The 22,732-nt window shown below is 40.1% G+C and overlaps 1 protein-coding gene across 2 annotated transcripts in view; it reads right to left on the bottom strand.

Annotated features, from left to right (window-relative positions):
- DIAPH3 (diaphanous related formin 3) overlaps positions 1-22,732 on the bottom strand; it is a 485,008-nt gene that overhangs the window by 396,647 nt on the left and 65,629 nt on the right. For both annotated transcript variants that reach the window (XM_090024704.1, XM_090024695.1), the window contains 4 exons: positions 8,037-8,111; positions 7,869-7,938; positions 3,255-3,391; positions 1,720-1,825 (listed from right to left, as the gene is read on the bottom strand). In XM_090024704.1, coding sequence (XP_089880830.1) covers positions 1,720-1,825; positions 3,255-3,391; positions 7,869-7,938; positions 8,037-8,111 — 388 coding nt within the window. The remainder of the gene's footprint in view (positions 1-1,719; positions 1,826-3,254; positions 3,392-7,868; positions 7,939-8,036; positions 8,112-22,732) is intronic.

The raw sequence follows: 22,732 nt of genomic DNA, 5'->3' as shown, positions 1-22,732 counted from the left end.
TGCCACAGGGTGAGAAGGTAGGCACTGTAAAAAAGTAAATGAGTTGAGTGGGCTGCTGCTGTTACATTTTGAAGTTATAGAGGAATGCCTTGAGTCTAAATCAGTTGAGAACCACTGCTCTAGGTATACCCTGTTCCCTTAACCCCCTTTAAAACAGCAGAAGCCACAAATGGGTTTCAGGGGGTCTTGCCTAAGGGACAAGGAGAAGGGAAAGTGGTGCTCAGGTGCCAGCTGCTTCCAGGAGTGGGGGGCCTCGAGCCAGGCACTCTTTGTTTTGGGCGTCTGCTGGCAGAGCCCAGCACTGCGTAAGCTGCAGACACAGGCACTACACTGCACAGTGCTGTTGGCACAGCAGCCCAGCAAGCTTGAGTACACCTTCTCATGGAGTGCTGCCTACTGTGGCACCATGCTGTACTCTTGCCTGGAAGCCATCCGTGACCTGCTGTTCCTGTAGCTCCTCACAGGTAAATCTATAGGGGGGGTTAGCATGGGCAAAGCAGGAAGGGAGGGCACGGGCAAGGTCTGGGGCTTCAATTTGGCCTAACGGGAACTGCCTCCAAGGCCCAATAGGTGGGAACTGGCACAGGAAGGCCAAGTGGAGCAATGAAATGTGTTGCTGCCACCAGGACCCCCGCACCAGCCACACCTTCAACAGTGCAACATAACAGACCGGGGGGCTGCAATGCCTTCACCTCCTCCCAGAGGAGAGGTGGGGTGGTGACAGCACAGGCAGCCTGAGCAGAATGACCCCTCCCGCTGCCCCACACACTGTGGGGCTGGAGGTAGAGGGCAGTGGGTCAGCAGTGAGAGGAACTGGCAGGGCCAAGGGCTGTAGGTTGGGAATGGGGGGGGGGGGGGGGGGGCTCAAGTCCAAAAAGGTTGAGAACCACAGCTCTAAAGCATCCACAGCTTCTTTAAAGAAATTAGAAACAGAAATTAGATTCTTACTGAAAAAATTAAATGAATGTGATACTATAGTCCATATTATAAAGGAAAATAGAACCCATAATAAGGCCTGCAAGCCTTAAAATCTATTACTCTGTAGTCATTAATCATGTAGTCCCCTGCCCTTCAGAGTCACTATGCCTTGTTTATGACAAACACGTAATTCAAATATCTAAGAGTAACTACTTAATTATCCAAAAACAAAAACACAAAGTTAATGCTTATCCCCTCTACTATCATTATTTTTAGGACGTTCAGAATGTACTAATAATGACAAATGATGATGCTCCAGTAAAGTTGCATGTTCTGTTCAAGGAGCTTATAAATGAGTACAGATTTTTTCAGCCAATTATCTTAAACATGAGATTTTATAGCCAAACAACCATCAAGGCTAGATTATTTGCTTATCCAAGCTCGCTACTAAGAAAAGAAGTTCTTTCCTTTTTTTGTTTTTTTAATAGCAGTTTTGTTTCTAATTCTTTAGCCTTAATATGGTCCCATAAATGAATGGCTAAAATTCATACAGGAGAGTTTGAGTACAAAATATGTTATGTATTCTACACTCATTTAAGGTAAATGGAAAATCAACATGGACATAAATGAAGTGTTCGAGACTTATGCATCTGGTAAAACTGGCTCTGAAGTAAGCCTTGCAACTGAGAAATGACTTCAATCTTACCTAATTTTGAAAGACCCCCATTTTATTCTAAAGAATAATGCTTCATTCTTATTTTTGTTTGATGAAGACATTCTGTGCACAACACATATACTTACTTGCAGCTGAACGGAGTTATCCCAGAGGCCTTCTACAATGGGAGAGAATCTCTCAAGATTCTTTTCTTCTGCTGCTGTTGTTACAGCATCTAAAATTTTTTCAAGGCTGCAGGAAGTTAACAGATAGTTCCATTTAATAGACCTGAACTGCACAGCTAAAAAAAGTTTTTGAAAATTAAGTAATAGTACCAGAAATTTATGAAATTATGTTAATTGTTTATTTATGAGTTCTTACTAATGAATGCTTTAAGTCAAAACTGGGCTTTTTTCTACAAACAGAAAATATTTTCCACCACAAAACAATCCTGAAAACAGTGTGCATCTCTGTTCCATATATCATAAGAAATCATAAGACCATAGGAAGTTAGGGTTGGAAGGGACCACAGGAAGTCATCTAGGCCAACCCCCTCAAAACAGGACCACCCCCAACTAGATCATTCCAGCCAGGGCTTTGTCAAGCCAGGACTTAAAAACCTCCAAGGATGGAGGAGATTCTACCACCTTCCTAGGTAACCTGTTCCAGTGCTTCACCACCCTTCAAGAAAGAAAGTTCTTCCTAAGGTCCAATCTAAACCTCCCTTGCTACAACTTGAAACCATTGCTCCTGTTTTGTCATCTGCCACCACTGAAAACAGTCTAGCTCCATCCTCTTTTGAACCAGCCTTCATGTTTTAAAGGCTGCTATCAAATCCCCCTTCAGTCTTCTCTTCACCAAACTAAGCAAGCCCAGTTCCCTCAGCCCCTCTTCAGAAGTCATGTGCCTATTTTCGTTGCTGGACCCTCACCAACTTGTCCACATCTTTTGTGTAGTGGGAGGCCAAAAACTGAACACAGTACTCTAGATGTAGCTTCACCACTGCAAAATAGGAGGGGAATAATTACTTCCCATGATCTGCTGGCAACACTCCTACTAATGCAGCCCAGTATGCAACAAAGGCACACTGTTGGCTCATACTCAGCTTATTGTTCACTGTAACCCCCAGGTCCCTTTCTGCAGAGCAACTGCTTAGCCAATTGTTCCTTAGCCTGTACTGGTGCAAGACAAGATTCTTCTGTCCTAATTGCAGGACTTTTCACTTGTCTTTGTTGAAATTCATGAAATCCCTTTGGGCCCAATCCTCCAATTCGTCTATGTCACTCTGAATCCTAGCCCTACCCTCCAGTGCATCTACTACTCCCTGAAGCTTGGTGTCATGTGTGAACTTGCTTAGGGTACATACCTTACCACAACATTTAAAAAAAATAAAGAGGAAATTTTAATCTAGTTTTGGCAACATTTAAGCATTATTACTGCATATCTGCCAGATATAAAAAAAAAATTATAACTGTTATTTAAAAAAATTAGTAAATTATTGGAAGGCTTTTAAAAACAGGAAAACTGATGAAAATATTTACTTTTGCTCTAAGTATTAAAATCATAAATTAATATTATCTAAAAACAAAAGGTTTTGACTTTGCACTTAAGAGAGATAACAATCTAAACACAGCTTGTACATGAGAAAACTATGTTACTAATTCCAATAAATATCACTTACATGTTTTCCTCTCCAACAATACATATTGCAGATAAGAGTTTAACAATATCAGTCATCATGTTAGTTTGCTTGGGGTCAATTGCTTTGGTCAGCAATGACAGGCTCCTTTCTTCTCCCATAATTCTTTCCAGTCCATACTAAAGAAATAACAAATGATAGTCCAGTTAAATCACAATCAAATAAAATTTTCATCTGCTGGCAGATGGAAAATGTGGATAAAGATCAGCTATTAGTATAAGGGAACAGGTACCACGTGGCAACTTCCAACTGTAAACTCTACTTTTGGAAACGCAGACATTTAAAGTTAAAGGAAAGATAAATCAGCTAATGCGGTTTATAGCCACAGTGTGTACATAGCTACATGTTCAATTAATAGCATCAGAGGAACCAACAACAAAATTATTACACATTTTTTGTGGAATAAATTTGTGCCTTCTTCCTCATTTTATAACACCATTCATTTATTTAATATGGGGCCAGGTTACAGCTTAAGACATGATTAACTGAATCACGTCTTAAGTGTATTGTATGGTAGGACCCAAGACTCACATTCCTGTTTACTTTTACTAATAGGATGCTAGAGCTTTTCTTCTCCAGGTAAATCAAATTCTATTACATAGATAATAGATTAGGAATCAAAATATTACCTAAAAGGCCTTGAATACAGCATATTTAATTATAGCACTTATGATTCAGTAACTTGTCAATTTACCAGATTTTTATAAAAATATCAAATTGAAGCTAAGATTGTGCAGATATTTAAGAACTGCACAAGCCATGATTACAGTTTGTGGGATTAAAGGGGAAGTCAAAATATATTCAATGTAGTGGCTCACCATGACTTGAAAGGCTCATCAGTGAAGGGGACTGTGCTTAATGGACCTTACCATACATCTTATCCAGATGAGCTGCACTAATCTATTTTTGTGATAGCCCACATTGGACAAACATGCTGATGGCAACCTATGTGTTTTACAGTCATGCTCAGTGTTGGCTGCATTTAAATCAGCTTCATAGCTGGTTTTCAGTGCTGAGCACATGCTGCATTTGACAGCAGTTCAATGACAATGTATTGTGTGATTTTCTTAAGTGTGATAAGACGAAGGGCTTTTTTCGCCACGCCTTGTCTTGTATTTGAGTAAATATGGTATATGAAGAATTACTTATTGACAAGAATCAACAACCTTGCTATTGCTCCTGCAAGTCAGGGACCTAATCTTGTGACAGTGTCCAGGAAGTGTGGCATCCTAGGAGACAGTTTGAGTGAAGCAGCAAGCGCCAGGAACTTCCTCGTGCCACACTTCTCAGAAACTCTATGTTCCCAGGAAGACTTACGTTCTCTCACTGTCAGCTGTGACTCACATTTTATGCACATTTTATTAGGGAGAGGGGAAGAGGGCACTACTGTATGCAAGAAAATACAACATGTGCCTCTCAAGAAAAAAAACGTACACAAGTGTATAATGTCTTGAACATTTCAAACAATTTTAATATTTGCAAGAGATGAAGAAATCACCAAGTGGGTGGTTAACAGGTGTCATTTTCCACAGTGATGTGTGCACATCGGTAATAACAGAGGATTTTGAGGTGGTAGAGGGGACAAAAAAGAATTCCCTTTTCCCCACCTCACAAAACAATGATTGGGATGTGCTATGCCCTTGTGCAAACTACCAAGGGAGGTAAGAGACTACTGATAAGACTCCCTGTTGGCAAAGAAAATTCTGTTTCCTATTAAGTCTACTGTAAAACAGATGCATTAGAAAGTAACATGAGAGCATCAGGAACAGAGATAGCTGCCAAGGACACAATTTAAATGATTTTCAATCACTTGTCCATACTAATTGTTACCAATCTCTATGCTAATTGTTGCATGTAGCTTAGACAAAACTGGTCAAAGATGCATATATTTGTATCTTACAATAATCTCTCTTATACTAGTACTTCTTGTGGTCAGTCTGAACAATTAAATTCTGCTGGCTAAATGACATTCTTGTGAAGAATAGTGAAGCAATTAAAAATAGTAGTATAGTAGAGCTCAGATTATTCACATTGAAGCAGATTTTAACCCACTTAATTCACAGTAGATTTCAAAATTAAGGACAGGCCACTTAACTATGACTTCCACTTCAAAGGGCACTGCTTTCCTGATCAACTGATACTCAAAAAGCATTGGTCCTGAGGAAGCTCTTTGAGAAAATTATCCAGGAGCACATCTGCGAGAGACCAGCAGGGGAGATCATGCTTAGGGTCAACCAACATGGGTTCATTCAAGGCAGATCCTGCCAGACCAACCTGACAGCCTTCTACAACCAGGTCACAAAATCTTTGGATGCAGGTGTCACGGTGGACATAGCCTTTCTGGTCTTTAGAAAGGCCTTCAACACTGTCTCTCACCCCATTCTAATTAAAAAATTAGGCGACTCTGGCATTGATGCCTACGTAGTCAGATGGGTCGTAAATTGACTGGAGAGCCACACCCAGAGAGGAGTGGTGTTGGACGGGTCATTTTCGACCTGGAGGGATGCGGGCAGTGGGGTCCCCCAGGGCTCGGTCCTCGGGCCCGCACTGTTCAAAATCTTTATCAGCAACTTGGACAAGGGGTTGAAAAGCACCTTGTTCAAATTCATGGATGATACTAAGATGTGGGAAGAAGTGGGCACGCTGGTGGAGAGGGACAGGCTGCAACTAGATCTGGACAGGTTACAGGGGTGGGCAGATGAGAATAGGATGGGTTTCAATACTGACAAGTACAAGGTATTGCACCTGGGGAGGAAGAACCAGCAGTATACCTACAGGCTGGGGAACTCCCTTCTCGTCAGCACAGAGGCAGAAAAGGATCTTGGAGTCATTATTGATTCCAAAATGAGCGTGGGCCGCCAATGTGGTGATGCAGTCAGGAAGGCCAACTGCACTTTGTCATGCATCCACAGATGCATCATAAGCAGGTCTAAGGAGGTGATCCTCCCTCTCTATGTGACACTGAACAGGCTGCAGTTGGAGTAGTGTCCAGTTCTGGGTGCCACACTTCAGGAGGGATGTGGCCAGCATCAAGAGGGTCCAGAGGAGGGTCACTCACATGATTGGAGCACCAGGGCAGGCCCTACAAACAGAGGTTACGGGACCTGAACCTGTTCAGCCTCCACACAAGAAGGCTGAGAGGGGATCTGGTGGCCACCTACAAACTGGCCGGGGGGGACCAGCAGGTTATGGGAGAGTCCCTGTTCCCCTGAGCATTACTGAGAATAACAAGGAATAACAGCCATAAGTTGACTACTGTCTAACCTCTTTAGCAAAACTGCAGTCAATCCTGACACAAGACATAACACCCTAGCCTGACACAGGTAAAGGAGAGGGACCACAGCAGTCAACATCCTACTTAAGTACATGTTAACAACCTTTTACTGAAGAGATCCCAGCAAGAATCCCACACCCCACTGATACAGAGGAAGGCAACCCCCCGGCTCCTCCACACAATCCATACTAATCTGACCATGGGTTAAAATTCCTCCCCGACTCCAAATGCGACATTCAGTCTGACCCTGAGCAGTGGTGCAAGACCCTCTAGCCACAAACTTTTGGGTGCAAGTCCCAGCAGAAACTCTAGCACATCCCAGTCAAAATCCTCAGCCTTGGCTGCAGCCAATATCCAATGCCTGAGGAAGGCTAAAAACCTGACACAGCAGAGGGAGAGGGATTGAATTTCCTTCCAGCCCCGTGCAGCAACCAAACCTCAGCACAAAGGGTAAGTATAGTAGGACACAGGCATAGCAGGAGACCTACATCACCCCAGACCAGTGCTTGTCCAACATCTTCCTAAACACTTCCAGTGATGGCAAGTTCACAACTTCCCTAGCTAGTCCATCCACCGCCTCACTGTTCTGGGAGCAAAGAAGTTTTCCTCATAGTCAATCTAAACATACTTTGCTGCAACTTCAAGCCATTGGTCCATGTACTCCTCTCTGCAGCAAGAAGAGGTTTCAACCCTTTATGGCATTCCTTCAAATATATGAAGATTGCTATCTATCATCTCCCCTCTTGAGCACCTTTTCTACAAGGCGAACCGTGCCTAGTTCCTTCAGCCTTAGCTCAATTTGACTTTGTTTCCAAGCTCTTTATCATTTTTGTCGTCCACCTCTGGACCCTCTCTTAACTGTTCCATGTTCTTTTTAAAATGTGGAGCCCAAAACTGCAGATACTTGTTTGCTAGGATGCCTGGTTTTGCTAGGCAAAAGTGAAACTGAAAAGTGAGCTTAAGAGAGAGTATTCTCTAAAGCAGCTGGTTTAGGGCTCCTAATGGCTTCACTATACACCCTCCTCTTCTGTGAGGGTTAGGGGTAATCTTTCCTTAGCTACTGAAATAATATTTTCCAGGTTAAGCTTGCCGCTCAAGCAATAAGAAACACCAGACTTAATCTGTATGCCAAGTTGCCAAGATTAAGTACCAAATGCAACTGAAAATGTTTTCTTTTAAATATAAGTAACACACATCAATTTCCTTAAGATACTATATTTAAAAGTAATTTACATAATCAAAGTAATTCCAGTTGAACTGTAGCAACCCAGTTATCTAAATCATAATATAACAAACTTAAATATAACCTTGAAATCACATACCTTATTATTCATGAAGGCCTTCAAACACTGTATGACTTTATGCTGACATCTCTTCACAACTTTGTCCTGACTGAATTGATATGAAAATTTCAGTTATTACAAATTAGGAATAGTTTAAAAAAAAAAAAAAAAAAAAAACTGACAATTTTTATTATAAAGCATCCTTACTGTTTTGCTTCAACCAATCTTTCCAGTACATCTAGCAACAACCCAAGTCCTTCATGTCCAAAATTTTCAACCCAGCTGAAAGGGAGAAAAAAAATTTTTTTTAATTATTTTTTTAGAAGGATATTTTACAAGCAGACAATATAAAATAAAAGTTGAAGTACTCTTATTAAAAGATCCAAATCAAAACAAATAAACCCCAAACTTAGCTAAAATCCTCAGTAATTCTACTCACTCCATGATATTTTTTTTTTTTTTTTTTTTTGTCTAAAATGAAAGCCAACAAACCCAAGAATTTTAATATGATACCTTCTTTGGAATTTGAAACCAGTCCATCTAAGCTTTCAAAAACAAGTTAATAATTATAAAAAGAATTTCAACAAATTTTCATACCTACACTAGTATATTACGTAAGTCGCACAGAATGGGCAACTTCTTTCGATCATGGCAAGTTTTCTCATGTGCCAACTTAATTAGCTGAACCCTGAATCCATACATATTTCTGAGTGCCAGTTTAATAATTCACTAAAGTGATGAGGGACCATTTTTTTCCACAAGAAAAAGAACTAGAAGCACAATATTACAGTTAATACTTGAACCATGCAGCAGCAGTAGCAGCAGCAGCTGCAGCTCCAGCCATGGCTCTGGAAGCTGCTGGAATGGTTCCCCCTGCAACAGCTGCTGTGTGACCAGGCAGGGGCTGGCATAACCATGTGTTCTATGCCCCTATACATGGAAAATTATAACAAATTTATAAAATGTCCCATGTCTAGAATCTATGTATTGATGGGGGGGAGGTTATATGAAATTCAAAGTCGCCTTGGATTCAGGTAAGTACAATACTCAAGCAGTTCGTAATTGTTTCCAAAGTTGGTTGGGTTTTTTTGTTTTTGTTTTTTTTTTTGGGGGGGGGGGGGGAGGGGACAAGAGGGAGAGAGGAGACACATGAACCAGTACAAGTCATTGGTTAAGCAGCTAGTACCAATATTTGTTGGGATACTAAAGCATCATTTACAATATTCCTAATGTAAATTACAAAAATTAAGAATACAGTTAAGTGTGTGTTAAACTCCATAAAATGCTTTGGAGAGCAAATCATAAGGAGTATTTTCTTTAATCCAAGTTATTCATCTAGTATACCTCAATAACTTCAAATCTAAGGAAATAATTGGGAGCTGAAAAAGAAAGAAAGCTCATTTATCTCTTCTAATCTTCAAATATAGCACATGCATGTGAGAGGATAGGTTCTACTATTCCTAAATCCTAGAAGTACATGTTGAATTGAAGCCAATCAATTCAATTCACTTAATACTACTTCAAGTCACAAAAAGTTAAATTAAAATACAAGTCATATTTAAGGGAGAAGTAAGTTTATCACAATATCTACAACACTTAAAGTAATTATTTTACAAAAACAATTTTAAAATGCTGTTTTTTCTGCATTACCTTAATTCTAATTTCCCTTCAAATAGTTTGAAACAAATCAGTCCTTAGACATGCTCAAGTTAAAGGAAAGCCCAATTTATAATATACATGGGAAAGATAAGTGCATAATTCATTTAACTGCATAATACAATAGTACTTCCTATGGTTTAGTTTATTGCTAACGTCATAGCAAAGATCAGTATCTGCATAACTTCAGCTTACTGCATTTCAGCCCCACTGCCATCTTTTAATACTACCTTATTTAACTGAATAATTCTACCATCAGATAATTTATTTTTAAGGTGAGGAAAGATAATTTTTATAGTAAAAACCAATTACAATTTGAGCATAATGCACAAGATTTGACATCTTGGGCATTTGTCACACATTTCAATTGCTCAAGAGACAGTAGCAGGCATAAAGGATGCAAGTTATGAGCACTATTTATTAAACACCTAGAAAAGATTTCTATACAAAGCATTGCACTCTTGGAATCCAATTTCCAGAAGTGCTAGACACCCACAACTCCAGTGAAAAATGAAATTAAGATGCAGGTGCTTGAGAGATCTGAAAGTTAGGATTTAACAATTTAATGCTTCTCAATAATGCACAAGGATAAAATATTCTGAACCAGTAAGTGTCACTGGATAGTTAAGTCACGTCCCATCACCACCACCAGCACCACTATGAAGTACCTCATTTATCTGTATCCCAGGCTTTGAAGTTCAAGATATCTAATTACTGAGAGGTTACTATACATAGAAAATTATATGTTTGTTTGTTTGAAAGTCTCCTTTAATTGGTCTACCCCACAACTGCAACAGGGAAAACAGTCTGACACCTTGCTCCCAAACCGTCCCACCATTTTTCTGAGCTTTTAATGGTTTTGCCCATCACTCCAACATTTACCAACCTTGACCCTAAACAATGTTTTTGAACTGTTATCTTTTATGGTTAGTTACACAAGTTGCCTGTAAGTTCCATGACACAAAAGTAAAAAGGCAAGACAAGACATACCGCCCCCCACACAGCAGAATCAATATCTGAGAACTAATATACACCTTAATTCCAGCTGACAATGGAAGAAGCCTGGACAAGCTTCTCAGTGGTAATAACAGCCGTTTATGTTTCATGATTTTGTAAGCATACTGTAGTATTTCAAAAATGCATAGTTACTTCACAGAGCTTTAATTCCATTTGTATCAAATAAACCAGTGTTGCTGGTCTGTGGTACAGTGTGCCTGCCTTCAAACTCTGAAACTCTTTAGGTCAAATTAACAACAATAAATTGGCATAACAGCCCTTTGGCAACCTTTGGTACTAATCCAATAAAATGTTCATGGACTTACAAAAATGCTGCAAATTGTTCTTTTAAAAAATTACCAAAAATACAGTCTGTGATTTTATTATTTAAATGCATGTTACTATAAAACAAATTAATAATTACAGAGCTTTAACTTTTTAATATGTTGGTCTTTAAGTATAAACTACAATAAGAGGAATAGCCCTTCTCACTCGCAACCAATCAGTAAACAACACCAGGGAGAATACCACTAAATGATTAGGCCTAAACATTATACCCAATTAAAATAAAAAGTTATATTTTACTAATTATTAGCAGATTCTTCACCTGAAGTCACACAAGTGTTTTCAGGGAGAGAGTTAAATACATGGAAAATAGGATAGCAAAAATTAGTTTTAGATGCAGGGGAAAAAAAGGCAGATTCAAATAATTTAAAATTAATGACTAGCTCAAGAACTATTTGCTAAACTTTGAAAAAAACCCACAAGTATTCATAGAATTATAGAAATTAAGGGGTGAAAGGGACCTCAAAAGATCACTAAATCCACCCCCCTACTCTGGGCAGGAATACTGCTGAGATAAAATGATCCTAGCAACATGTCTGTCCAGTCTCCTTTACCTTTAGACTACACCCGTTTATTTTCAGACCTGATCACATTCCTAAGTCAAAATTGAGAGACTAAAACAGGGTTTTATTATGACAGTTGAAAGGTTAATTTTACCACTTTTGAAAAAGTAAAGATACTATGACCATTTTTTCAATTCACTAAATTGGAGACATCATGGATAACTCTATAAAAAGAGGGCCTGACCATTTTATTTACAAAACCAGCAGAAAAATAATTAGCAATAAATGTGCAGTTGCTGTGGGAATGTGTAGAAGTAATCAATGAGCTTAAAATCCCTTTCTCCCCTCCAACAGAAACCACCAATTAAGAGGTTCACCAGAGAAAAAGGAATACTCAAGACCTTGAAATGCAGCTGAACAGAATCACTTTATATAACTAGCAATCAAACTTAAGGGGTAACTGAGTTCAACAAAGCACAAGACACACTTCACCAATTATTTTCCATATCACCCCGTAAGTAATCACCTCCAATTCCAAGGCAATTCCAGACATACAGAAATGAATAGCATCACATGCAACATCTTTTGCCTGTACACCTTATCCACCTTTTATACTACAGATAGATGGATTTATAATTCAACAAAAGGACTAGATTAAGCTCATGCTTAGAAATCTTCCTCCAAACTAACTGATCTTTAACTATTTAACCAGAGTCAATGTACACTTAAAATTTTGTTGTGATATTTTTTCCTGTTTTAAGCAAGTTGGCTCAATATTTCAATTTTAATATAAATTCAGTATCTACACATTTTCCAATCATTAAACAAAATGTGATTATACCATGCAGAGAAAAAAGTCAAAGTCCAGCAAAATTGATTAGGTTAGCCCCAGGTCCTGACAGAACTTTATTAAAATGCACAGCTTACAGCAAAAAGTACCATTCTTTCACCAGCAGTGGGGAAAAAAAAGAAAGAAAGACAATTGTCAACTGATCTATAGGTGATAATTCTTCAGGAAGCAAAATCAGCTACCATTATTTATTTTGTGCTTGTCAGTACAATTCACCACAAGCCTTTCAAAATAGGTTAAGCGTAAACAGTATTCACGGATGACAAGACTATAGTACATACAAATATTCTCTACTTTTGTTGCATAATCATGGTAGGTTTCAAATGCTCTCATCAAGAAACTATCTTATTGAACTGAGTATACTAGTCTGAGGACCAACAAATTGAAGTCTAATCGTCAGGGCCATCCCGGGGGGAGAGGGGGTGAATCAAGGTAGACTACCTTAGGCCCTGTGCTTCGGGGGCGGGGGGGGGGGGGGCGGGCACCACAGAGCCAGGTGGAGCAGCCACAGCAACTCTGTGCCCACCATACTCCTCCCCCCCATTGCCAATGGCAGTGGTGGCTTCTTTGCGTCCACGATGTATGGGATCGGGGAAAGGGTGGGACCCCGTATGGGCTGATTTGCCCCAGGCCCCACACCCTGCTCAGGTTGGCTCTGCCAGTTGTGCTATGCACTGCCCAGATATACAGTAGGTAAATTCTACCACAAAGAGCTTATAGCCTGAATAGATAAGATGCACACATGAATAGGTAAGAAGCAAATGTATGATGGAAAATAGTAAACACAAACAACATGTATATCCTAACTACAGGTTAAAATGTGCCCTTGGACTTTGCAAATTTATAAAATGGCATTTATAATTCAATCTCTAACAACAACTGTGTTCTGTTACTTCTGAGAAATGTAATTGCCCCCCCTCCAGCATGAATTGTTAATTTTTTTTTAGCATACATTATAGATTTGGTGAGCTAATTTACATGATTGGCATACTATGTCATGCATAGGTATAATCTGTTAAGGAAGGAGAAATATAGACTTGTTCTAAAATGCCATATGAAAGTGAGAAATAGTCCTATTGGCAGGCAAGGTTCTTTGGGTAGATGTGATCTCTTTAATTAGACCAAGTAGTTGGAGCAAAGTTTTTTGCAAGCTTTCAGGCACATGCATCTTTCTTCTGGCATAGGGAGACTGCTGTTGTTCTTAAACAGGTAGACCTGTTCAAACTCTCAGTCATGTTATAGGGATAGCAGGAGGGGAACCATTATGGCGAGTCTGTTACAGAGCCACCCAAAAGGAGTTAAGGCTTCCCCGCCACCAAAGAACTTACTGAAGTTTCCAAATTCCAAGTACTGAACAACAGAAATCACTGTAATACAGCATATAGAGGCAGTTCAATAGCTTTTTGGAGTATGTTGGGTTTAAACCTTTAGTAAACATGGTAAAGAGTGTCCACGTGCACAAGGGCAGGGGAAGGGGCAAGAAGCTCTTCTTTCATTTGCTGCTCAAGAATAGGGAGGGCATGCGTGAGAATCTGAGGGTGGAAGGCAACATGCGCAACAGCTACCATGATATAACCAAGTTCAAGACCTTAAGAAAAAGAAAGGAGAACAGCAGGATAAAAGGATACCAAACTTCAGAAAACCAAATTTAATAAACTCTGGGAACTGGTAGGCAGAACCCTAGAAAGGCAAGTCCTGAAGGAAAGAGTTCATAAAAACTGGTTGTACTTTGAGAAAGATCATATAAAGTGAACAAGAACTGGTTACCCTGATGTGACAAAAAGTAAGGAAGTGTGACGAGGCAGGCAGCAAGCTCTTCAATGAAGTTGAGTCTTTAAAAAAAAAGACTTACAAAAGTAAAAATGTGACCCTCCCAAGGATGAGTGCAAGATTATCCACAAAGGCATAGTTTCATAGTTTCTAGGATCGGAAGGGACTTGAGCAGATCATCTAGTCCGACCCCCTGCCATGGCAGGAAAGAATACTGGGGTCAAACGACCCCAGCAAGATGTTCATCTAACCTCCTCTTAAACACCCCCAGGGTAGGAGCCTGCACCACTTCTCTTGGAAATAGGATACAAGGGTGGGCGGACGAGAATAGGATGGGTTTCAACACAGACAAGTGCAAGGTGATGCAGCTCGGGAGGAACAACCGGCATCATACTTACAGGTTAGAGAACTCCCCTCTTGTCAGCACGGAGGCGGAAAAGGATCTTGGCGTCATCATTGACTCCAAGATGAACATGGGCCGGCGGTGTGGGGAGGCAGTTAGGAAGACCAACCACACCTTGTCATGCATCCACAGATGCATCTCGAGCAGGTCCAGGGAGGTGATCCTCCCCCTCTATGCGGCACTGGTCAGGCCGCAGTTGGAGTACTGCGTCCAGTTCTGGGCGCCACGCTTCAAGAGGGATGTCGACAGCATGGAGAGAGTCCAGAGGAGGGCCACTCGCATGATCAGGGGGCAGCAGGGCAGGCCCTATGAGGAGAGGCTGCGGGACCTGAACCTGTTCAGCCTCCACAAGAGAAGGCTGAGGGGGGATCTTGTGGCCTGTTATAAACTAGTCAGCAGGCATTGAGGGAGTCACTGTTCCCCCGAGCACCACCAGGAGTGACCAGGAATAACGGTCACAAGCTGGCAGAGGGTAGGTTTAGGTTAGATATCAGGAGGCGCTACTTCACGGTCAGGGCGGCTAGGGTCTGGAACCAGCTTCCAAGAGAAGTGGTGCAGGCTCCTACCCTGGGGGTGTTTAAGAGGAGGTTAGATGCACATGTTGCTGGGGTCGTTTGACCCCAGTATTCTTTCCTGCCCTGGCAGGGGGTTGGACTAGATGATCTGCTCAGGTCCCTTCCGACCCTAGAAACAATGAAACTATAAGGTGACTGGAGATCCCAAAGGATACAAAAAGGGTAAATATATACAGACCTTCAAGAAAGGGAAGGAGGAGGATCTGGGGAATTATACATTAGTAAGTCTAACCTTGATGCCCAGAAAGATTATGGAACCTATCAACCAAAAAGAACAAAAAGAAAAACCTATTTTAGAGCACCTAGAAAAGAACAAGGTGACCAGAACCAGCCAACAGGGTTTCATCAAAAGCAAGTAATTTCTAACCAACCTGATTTCCTTCTGCAACAAGGGAAAAAGCTTTATGCATTGTCAGGGAAGAGTGGATACAATATATTTTGACATAGTTTTCCATGGCATAAGTTAAAGAAATACCACCTGGATGAAAATACCAAGAGGTGGATACATAACTTGGGTTACCATATTTCCAGGATCAAAAAAAGAAGACACCCGTGGGGAGCAGGGGGCAGGGAGCTGCCAGAAGTGGGGGGGGGGGCAGTGATATGCCCATGCCCTCCCTCTGCCCCTCACTCCAAAGCCCCTGCCCCTCCAGCCCTGCCGATGCCCCTCACTCCCAACCTGCAGCTCCCTTCCCTCACAGCCCTGCCGGTGCCTCTGACTCCTGACCCAGAACCTACCGTTTCCCCAGCCCTGCTGCCCATGCAGCTGCTCCATACGTACATATGCACTTGCTGGGGCCTGTGCACAGAGCATGTGACCCCCGGCAACTAATTATCTTGCCTCCAATCTGCTGGTGCCATGGAAAAGTGGAGGCAAAGCAAAAACCCGGACATTTGCTCTCATTTTAACAACCTGCCTGGACATAGGACAGGGGACCAAAAAAGAGGACATGTCCGGGAAAACCCAGATACATGGTAACCCTATACATAACTGGTTTAATCCCTGTGCCCAAAGTAACCAATGGTGCAATGTCTACTTGGATGGAACTATGAGTGGGGTTCCTCAGGGGTCTGTCCTAGATCCAGTACTGTTTAATATCTTCATTAAATGATCTTAGGCAAACTGCAGCCTGAAGAGATTTTATCCTGCCTACTGTTAATAAAATTCTGAGAGAATGCACCATTTAACTACTGCTGCCTCAGGCCCACTTTAGCTAGGGACAGACATTCAAAAAGCCTGAGCCTGAACTGACTCATTCTTTGCAGGTTAGTCTAACACGGGTAGGCTGATTGAGTTTGTAACTGTTCAGCTAACCGCTCTGGACTGAAGAAATGCAGATACATGCCTGCAGTGGCTCAGGCTAGAAGTCAAGGGCACCAACGCAGCCTCCCTTCCCTTCCACAGTGCAGAGCTTGGGGGAGGGGCTTGGCCAGGCCCCAGGAAGACTATATGATTAGGGAGGAGTTCCCCCCCACCTCCTGAGCAGCCCAGCAGGGAGTTGCTAACACAGTATTTGTCACCCCTAACTCAGTGTTTATCAGCTCATTAAGAAAACCACAGCCTCTCTCCATTAGTTCAAGCTCATCTTATACAGCTTTTCAAAGGAAGGAACAGAGGGACTTTACCAGCTACCTGTTAACTCAGAAAGGTTGTCAAGCTGTGGTGTAGAAAAAGGGCAAATTTGCAGATGACACCAACCTAGGTGGAGCTGCAGACACTCTAGAGTTGCAGTGGTTCCCAATCTGTGGTACACGAACCACCAGTGGTACACCGACAAGCTGGTGGTATGTGTATAAGTTACATATAAACTAATAGAAGTTATTGGAAACTGGTGGTATGCATACCACAGATTGGGAACCTTTCTTTACTAAATGAAGGCAGACTTAACACAGCTTGATCCTGAAGTGGGCCGCTGGTACTTAACGGTTGTATCTTTTTTAATTAATGGTGACCAATCTGTCAGTTTGGAAATCACTGTTCTAGAGGGTCAGATTAAGAGGTTCAGAATGACTGATAAAACTGGAGGAAAGGTCCAAAATTAAGTGAAAAATTCATGAAAAGATAAGTACAAGTACTGCACCTAGGGTGCAACCGTCAAATGGAGAGATAGAGGAATGACTGACTTAGGCTACAGTACTTTAGCAAAGTTCCTGGGAATAATAATGGACCAAGAATCAGAGCACAAGTATTACTGAATAACAGCCACCTTGTCACATGAAGGAGAACGGACATAAACAGAAAACTTCTACAAGCAGGAGTAGCAAACTTCATTCATTCATCTTATTAAGTATTTTGGTAACTGGAGATTGTTGAAAGGCTCCGGAAAATCTTTTCCATTTCCCTCAGGTCAATACTATGAAAAAAATAGGGAAGGAGCAGCATTCTGAATTACTTGTGAATTAAGAAGAAGCTCTATATAGTGTGCATTAGTGATGATTTCACAAGCCAAAACTCCTCATCTCCTTATAATTTCTAGAACATTTAACTCCTCTAGCCACCCTGTTCTTCCACGGCTGGCTTTTCACTAAGTTGTAGTGAAACTTCAGGATCAGGACTAGATTTAAAATATTCATATCAAACTTGTCAAAAATCATATTAGTGTCTAAAACATCAGAAGAATCCAAATCACAGGACAAAAATAAAAAGCAAACTTTAGGCTCAAATCTGGAACATTTATATAAAAACATGTAACAAAAGGTAAACCTATCTCTCTTTTTTGTGTTAAGCTGACATTCCTAAATTTTTATCATCCTTTTAAAATGAACAGATTTTACAATACCCAAGATCTTTGATATTTATACACATCCTTTGCTGAATAAATGTAAAACAAAGCCTTTTGAAAAAGACAGGAAAAGGTGCACTAGCCTGATACCTGAAACTGGAAGGCCAGCTTCCTTAATATAAAAAAAAATCTCATTCTCCTGTCAGTCATTTATCAACCATATTTAATATAATTATAGTCCATAGAAAATTTTCATTTGTACCTTCCCTGACTAGACCTGAAGTATTAAAACAGAACAAATTGAGCAGGACTTCAAAATACCTAATGAACTGGAAAATGCCTAAATTAAAACAAATATGCTCAGAAATAACTAATAAAACCCTCTTATCAGGATCACCATATGCACAACTTCCTTGCTTCTTCTGGGGTTATGATAATGATCCAACCTACATCCATGAATGGAACAGGAAGTGAGAAAGACACATAAGCAGAGAACAAATTTATCAGTTAATTTTTTTGTCCTCTATCTACTGGAAAGCAGCTACAAAAGCTAATTTGTCTGAGCGTTAGAAACCTACTTCCAAATTCTAGCCCAATTTAGCCATTGCTTTGCTGAAATAAACAAAACCAGGGCCATTTAGTTTTGAGAGAGGTTTTCTATTCCTCTAATCACCTTAGATATTATGGCTAGTGACAGAAATGACATATAAACTGATGTAAGTGATCGGAAACTGGCTCAAATCTGTAACACAACAGAAGTTCAATGCACATAAACCACTTTCAAAATGGTTTAAAGAGAAACCTGGATGTAATATCAGAGTTAACTGATTTGGGTTAAATTAGTTTACTGAACATCTGTCCCAGATCCGTTCCACATTGAAGTTAACTCGGTCCCACAGCATTACAGGATGCTTAGCATCTCCCCAGCAAACCCTTCTCTTCAGGGTGGGCAGGCTAGCCTTGGCTCAAGCTGTCTGCTCCACCTGAGCAGGGAAGTGTACTCTAGCAACACCCAGCTTCTGGCTGGGGCCACTGCAAGCATGTGGCTGCATTTCTGGAATCCAAAAATGAATGTCTGTTCGCCTGTTTATAGGTTCAATCTACAATTTAAATTAATCTGCTAAGATTGATTCAATTCTGCCTCAGGCTTCTTCACCATCTGTACCTAGCCCTTAGAGTGATTAGATGTCTACTCAATATCTACTCCAATGTGAACACATGAAAACAGATGACCAAAACTATATATAGTATTCAAGATGACATATCACCAATGATGTTAATACTTTCCTATCTCTACTATGGGACAGTTCAACCGATGACATTTGCCTTTTCCACAGTTGTTTTATATTGACCACAGTATAACTATGAGCTGCCAATAGTAACAACATTTTTCTTCTCAGTTGTTTTCCATTGATAAAATTCTAGCTTATAGCAAATGTTTTAATTCCCACCGTGCATGACCCTGCACTTGGTACTATTTAATCTCATCCCAATTCCATTAGTCTGCAAGTCTTCAATATCATCCAGTTCTTCCTGTACAATTCCCTGATCCTTGTCCAAACTGACAATGCCTCTCAGCTTTATACCGTCAGGAAATTCTATTAGCCTGCTCATGCCTTTGTGCACCAAGGTCAACAGTGAAAAGATCAGCCTTGGGACAGGTCTCTGAAGAACTCCACTAGTAACATCCCCTCCAGCCTAATTATTTCTCTTGCAACACTACTATCACAGTGCAGTAAATAATTTGTTTATGAAATGTAGTATACTAAAGGTATTTTCCCAAATTGGATTTAATACTGTCACCTTTGCTTCTATTTATAGTTAGGCTTAAACCATGTTCATTTTATGTTTGTATGAACCATGTATTTTGACATGAAAGTATTTTTGTAAAACAAACTTAATCTAGATGAGGGTCAGGAAAACCTTACATCAGACAACAGCCATTCATATTTCACACCTGGCTTGCATGAGGGAAGCTAGAATAGGAATGCATATCAGACAATGGCTGAAACACTTTTAGCAGCATCAGTTTACCCAGACAATGAAAAAAAAGTGCATATCAAAAACAAATCTCATCCCAAGGAGATGCCCCCCTCCCCCTGCCCTCCCTTTCCAATAAGGCCCATAAAGGAAATCTAATTGAGGGGTTTTAAAATTTTTTACTGTGTCATGAAAATACTTTTGAATAGGAAAAATACCTAATTTGTCAGACAGGTGCATCTATCTGAATAATATATGCTCCCCAAGATGTGAATAGAGAAATAAAAAAAATGGAGAGATTTTAAGGTATTTAAGAGATGCCTTTTGGATAGGATGGTTTTACAGTAAACTGTTAAGCTTATGTGAACTTCTAGTCTATCAGCTGAAGGATCTATTAACAACTGAGAACTGGAAAGGGTGAATGAAGCTGGCTCCAATTATGGAAACAGAGTGAGATCTTTGTTTTATTTCTCTTGCATAATTTCTCTCTCTAAAGCCAAGAGTTACTTTCTCTTGTATGGGCTGTCTATCTTGTGTAGCAAGTTTTATTTCTGCTGTATATACCTTAATGATCATTTGTGGGGAGAGTGATTCCAAAACACCTAACATTTGATTTTTTTTTTTTTTTTTTTTGCATAACTTCTGGGGAATAATCACAGGAGCACTGGCAGGGTTTGCCTGCAACTAAGCTGTAAGATCTGGTCAAGGTCCTGAATTTTGTCTAGTAGAACAGTCTAGGGAAGACAATCCACTCTGCACCCAGAGTGCTGGGAGAGGGCCTAATGCTTCCAAGTCAACACCTGCAGCAATTGTGACAGCTACCCTTACTTATGTTTGCTTTAGTTGGTTCTTTATCCACCTACAATATCTCAATCAAATTTTTTTCTACTGAATCCAGTATTTTAAATAGCAACCTTAAAGTGGTAAGAGTACAATAAACTAATTTCAGTAGTATACCAAAAAAAAATTGAAGGTTTATTTTTAAAAAGGGAAGAGTTGTACATAAACCAAAAAATAACTAATTTGATTGTATTTCAGTTCTATGAGTGCCCTCCCCCACAATTTATCAGGGAGAAAAAAGCCTTTCATCTTAGAATTAAGAATGTGGGCAGCTACTGGGGTTAGGGCTGTAGCCGGAGCTGCTGCCTGGCCTCCCACCTGCCTCTGCATCTCACCATCTCTCCCCTGCAGCCCCTTCTCCTCATCTCTCCATACCAGACAGCTTCTAATCCCCTAGCTGCCCTTCTCCCTTCCCCCCCCACCACCTACCTTTGTTCTGTGCTAGCTTGTAAAGGGGCTAGGCTTGGGCAGTGTTCTGTGACCCAAGCTAGAACAGGGACAGAGCCTGCCAGCACAGAGCAAGAGTAAGGAGGTTGGGGGGAGTGGCAGGGGGTAGGCACAAGGGGAGGGCTGGCAAAAATTTATTTAAAAAAGGACAAAACTATGGAACAGCAAAATTTTAAAAATTCTTTTCATCAAAACTCCCCATACCACCTGCCTCCCCACTGCCTGACCCCTGGAGTGATGGGGGGATAGACGTGTCCCAGCTGCCTGCGGAAGGCTCAGGATTGAGAGTGTGGTCGGGGGTTAGAAAGGTAAGAAAGGTTTATTGACTTAACAAAAACAGAACTAATATCTGAACAAATGACAAAAAACATTTGGTCTAATCTTCATAGAGCTTTCAGCAAGCGCCTTTATCACAGACATAATTTTCAGTTATCACATGGGGGAGGTGAATTATACGACTGCCCCCCCCGCCAATAATTAGATACTATGCATGGAAAATTATAACAAATGTATAGAATCTAATGGGGGGGGGGGTCATCTTAAACTCCAGATCATCTTAGATGCAAGTAAAATAATGTTTTTAATAACATATTATCAGCAGCAACAGCCTGTATATGATCATACTTAAATATGACCTTTAAGTAAAAAGCTATATGTATAGCTTCCAGCAATAAAATAACTCATTTAAGTAGTAATTATTGTATATTTTTATTTCGATATTATAGTTCGAATGTTTAAGTTACAAATATCTAGCCAACTAAAACAAGAGTAAATTTAGTGTAGCTTACAAGAAAAAAAGTTAGGTTCATGAGAATGGACAAGAAACTTCACCATTCCCTTCAACACAGAAATAATGGCTCATTCCTCAAGCTAATCAATAAAGTGACTCCTGTTTTCCTTTCCAGATGCCAAAATGCTTCTCCAAATGCCTCCACTATTACACAAATTGCACTCTCCTATTATGCTCATTTCCTGTAAAGTTTCTTCCCAGTTTCCAAATTCTACTCTTCCAGTACATTCCAGCTCTCTTTTTTTTCTTTTCTTTTTTTTAGCAATCTTTGAAAAACACATTGCTTCTCTTCTCAAAAAGCTTCACAAGATTGCTCCTGTAGTCTGTACAAGTTCCTCGTTCTCATTTCCTAGGTTTGATCTCTGCTCTCACACCTCATAATTAGCATCCATATCCCTGCCCACATATCTCACCTTCCCCCTCCTCTCATGTCCTCTATCTTCCATCATTTTCTATAGCACCTATTTACAAAGACATTCCCTTAATTCAGTTAGTAATTTGTTACACATTTTTTCATTAAAATGTCTTACTCAAAAAAAAAAATCAATAAGTGTTCACCCACATCAATAAAAACAAGATAAATCAACCAATATTAAAGGAGGTACATCCTGTAGTGAATTTTAGACTTTTCTTTATTACTGCAGGTTCCATGAGTATTACTATTCCAAATATTAAGTAGTTTTATTAATATTTTTAAAAATTATTAAAAAGGAATAGCTCCATTTTCTTTTAAAATAAAATAAGAAATAATATTTACAGTCAAAAGAGTCTTGACTTCTATGAAAAGGGACATTTTCTTCTATATCTCTATGGAAAAGGTCATTTTTTGACAAAGTACCATATAAAAAAAACCAAACGAACGTCTCCCATAGCCTAGAGAATTTTTCCAATGGATGAAAATTTAGTGTCATATAAAATGATAGCCATATGAAGTCATAACAAGCAACAAAAGAACAAGAAACAAACACAAATAAACAGCTACAGAGTGCATGTTGGTGGGTATCTTTCTCAAACCAGATCTTTAA

This window comes from Crocodylus siamensis, chromosome 1 (genome assembly GCF_052110815.1).
Source record: "Crocodylus siamensis isolate JL-2025a chromosome 1, ASM5211081v1, whole genome shotgun sequence".
Taxonomy (NCBI): Eukaryota; Metazoa; Chordata; order Crocodylia; family Crocodylidae; genus Crocodylus; species Crocodylus siamensis.
This window is presented reverse-complemented; position numbering and strand designations above follow the sequence as displayed.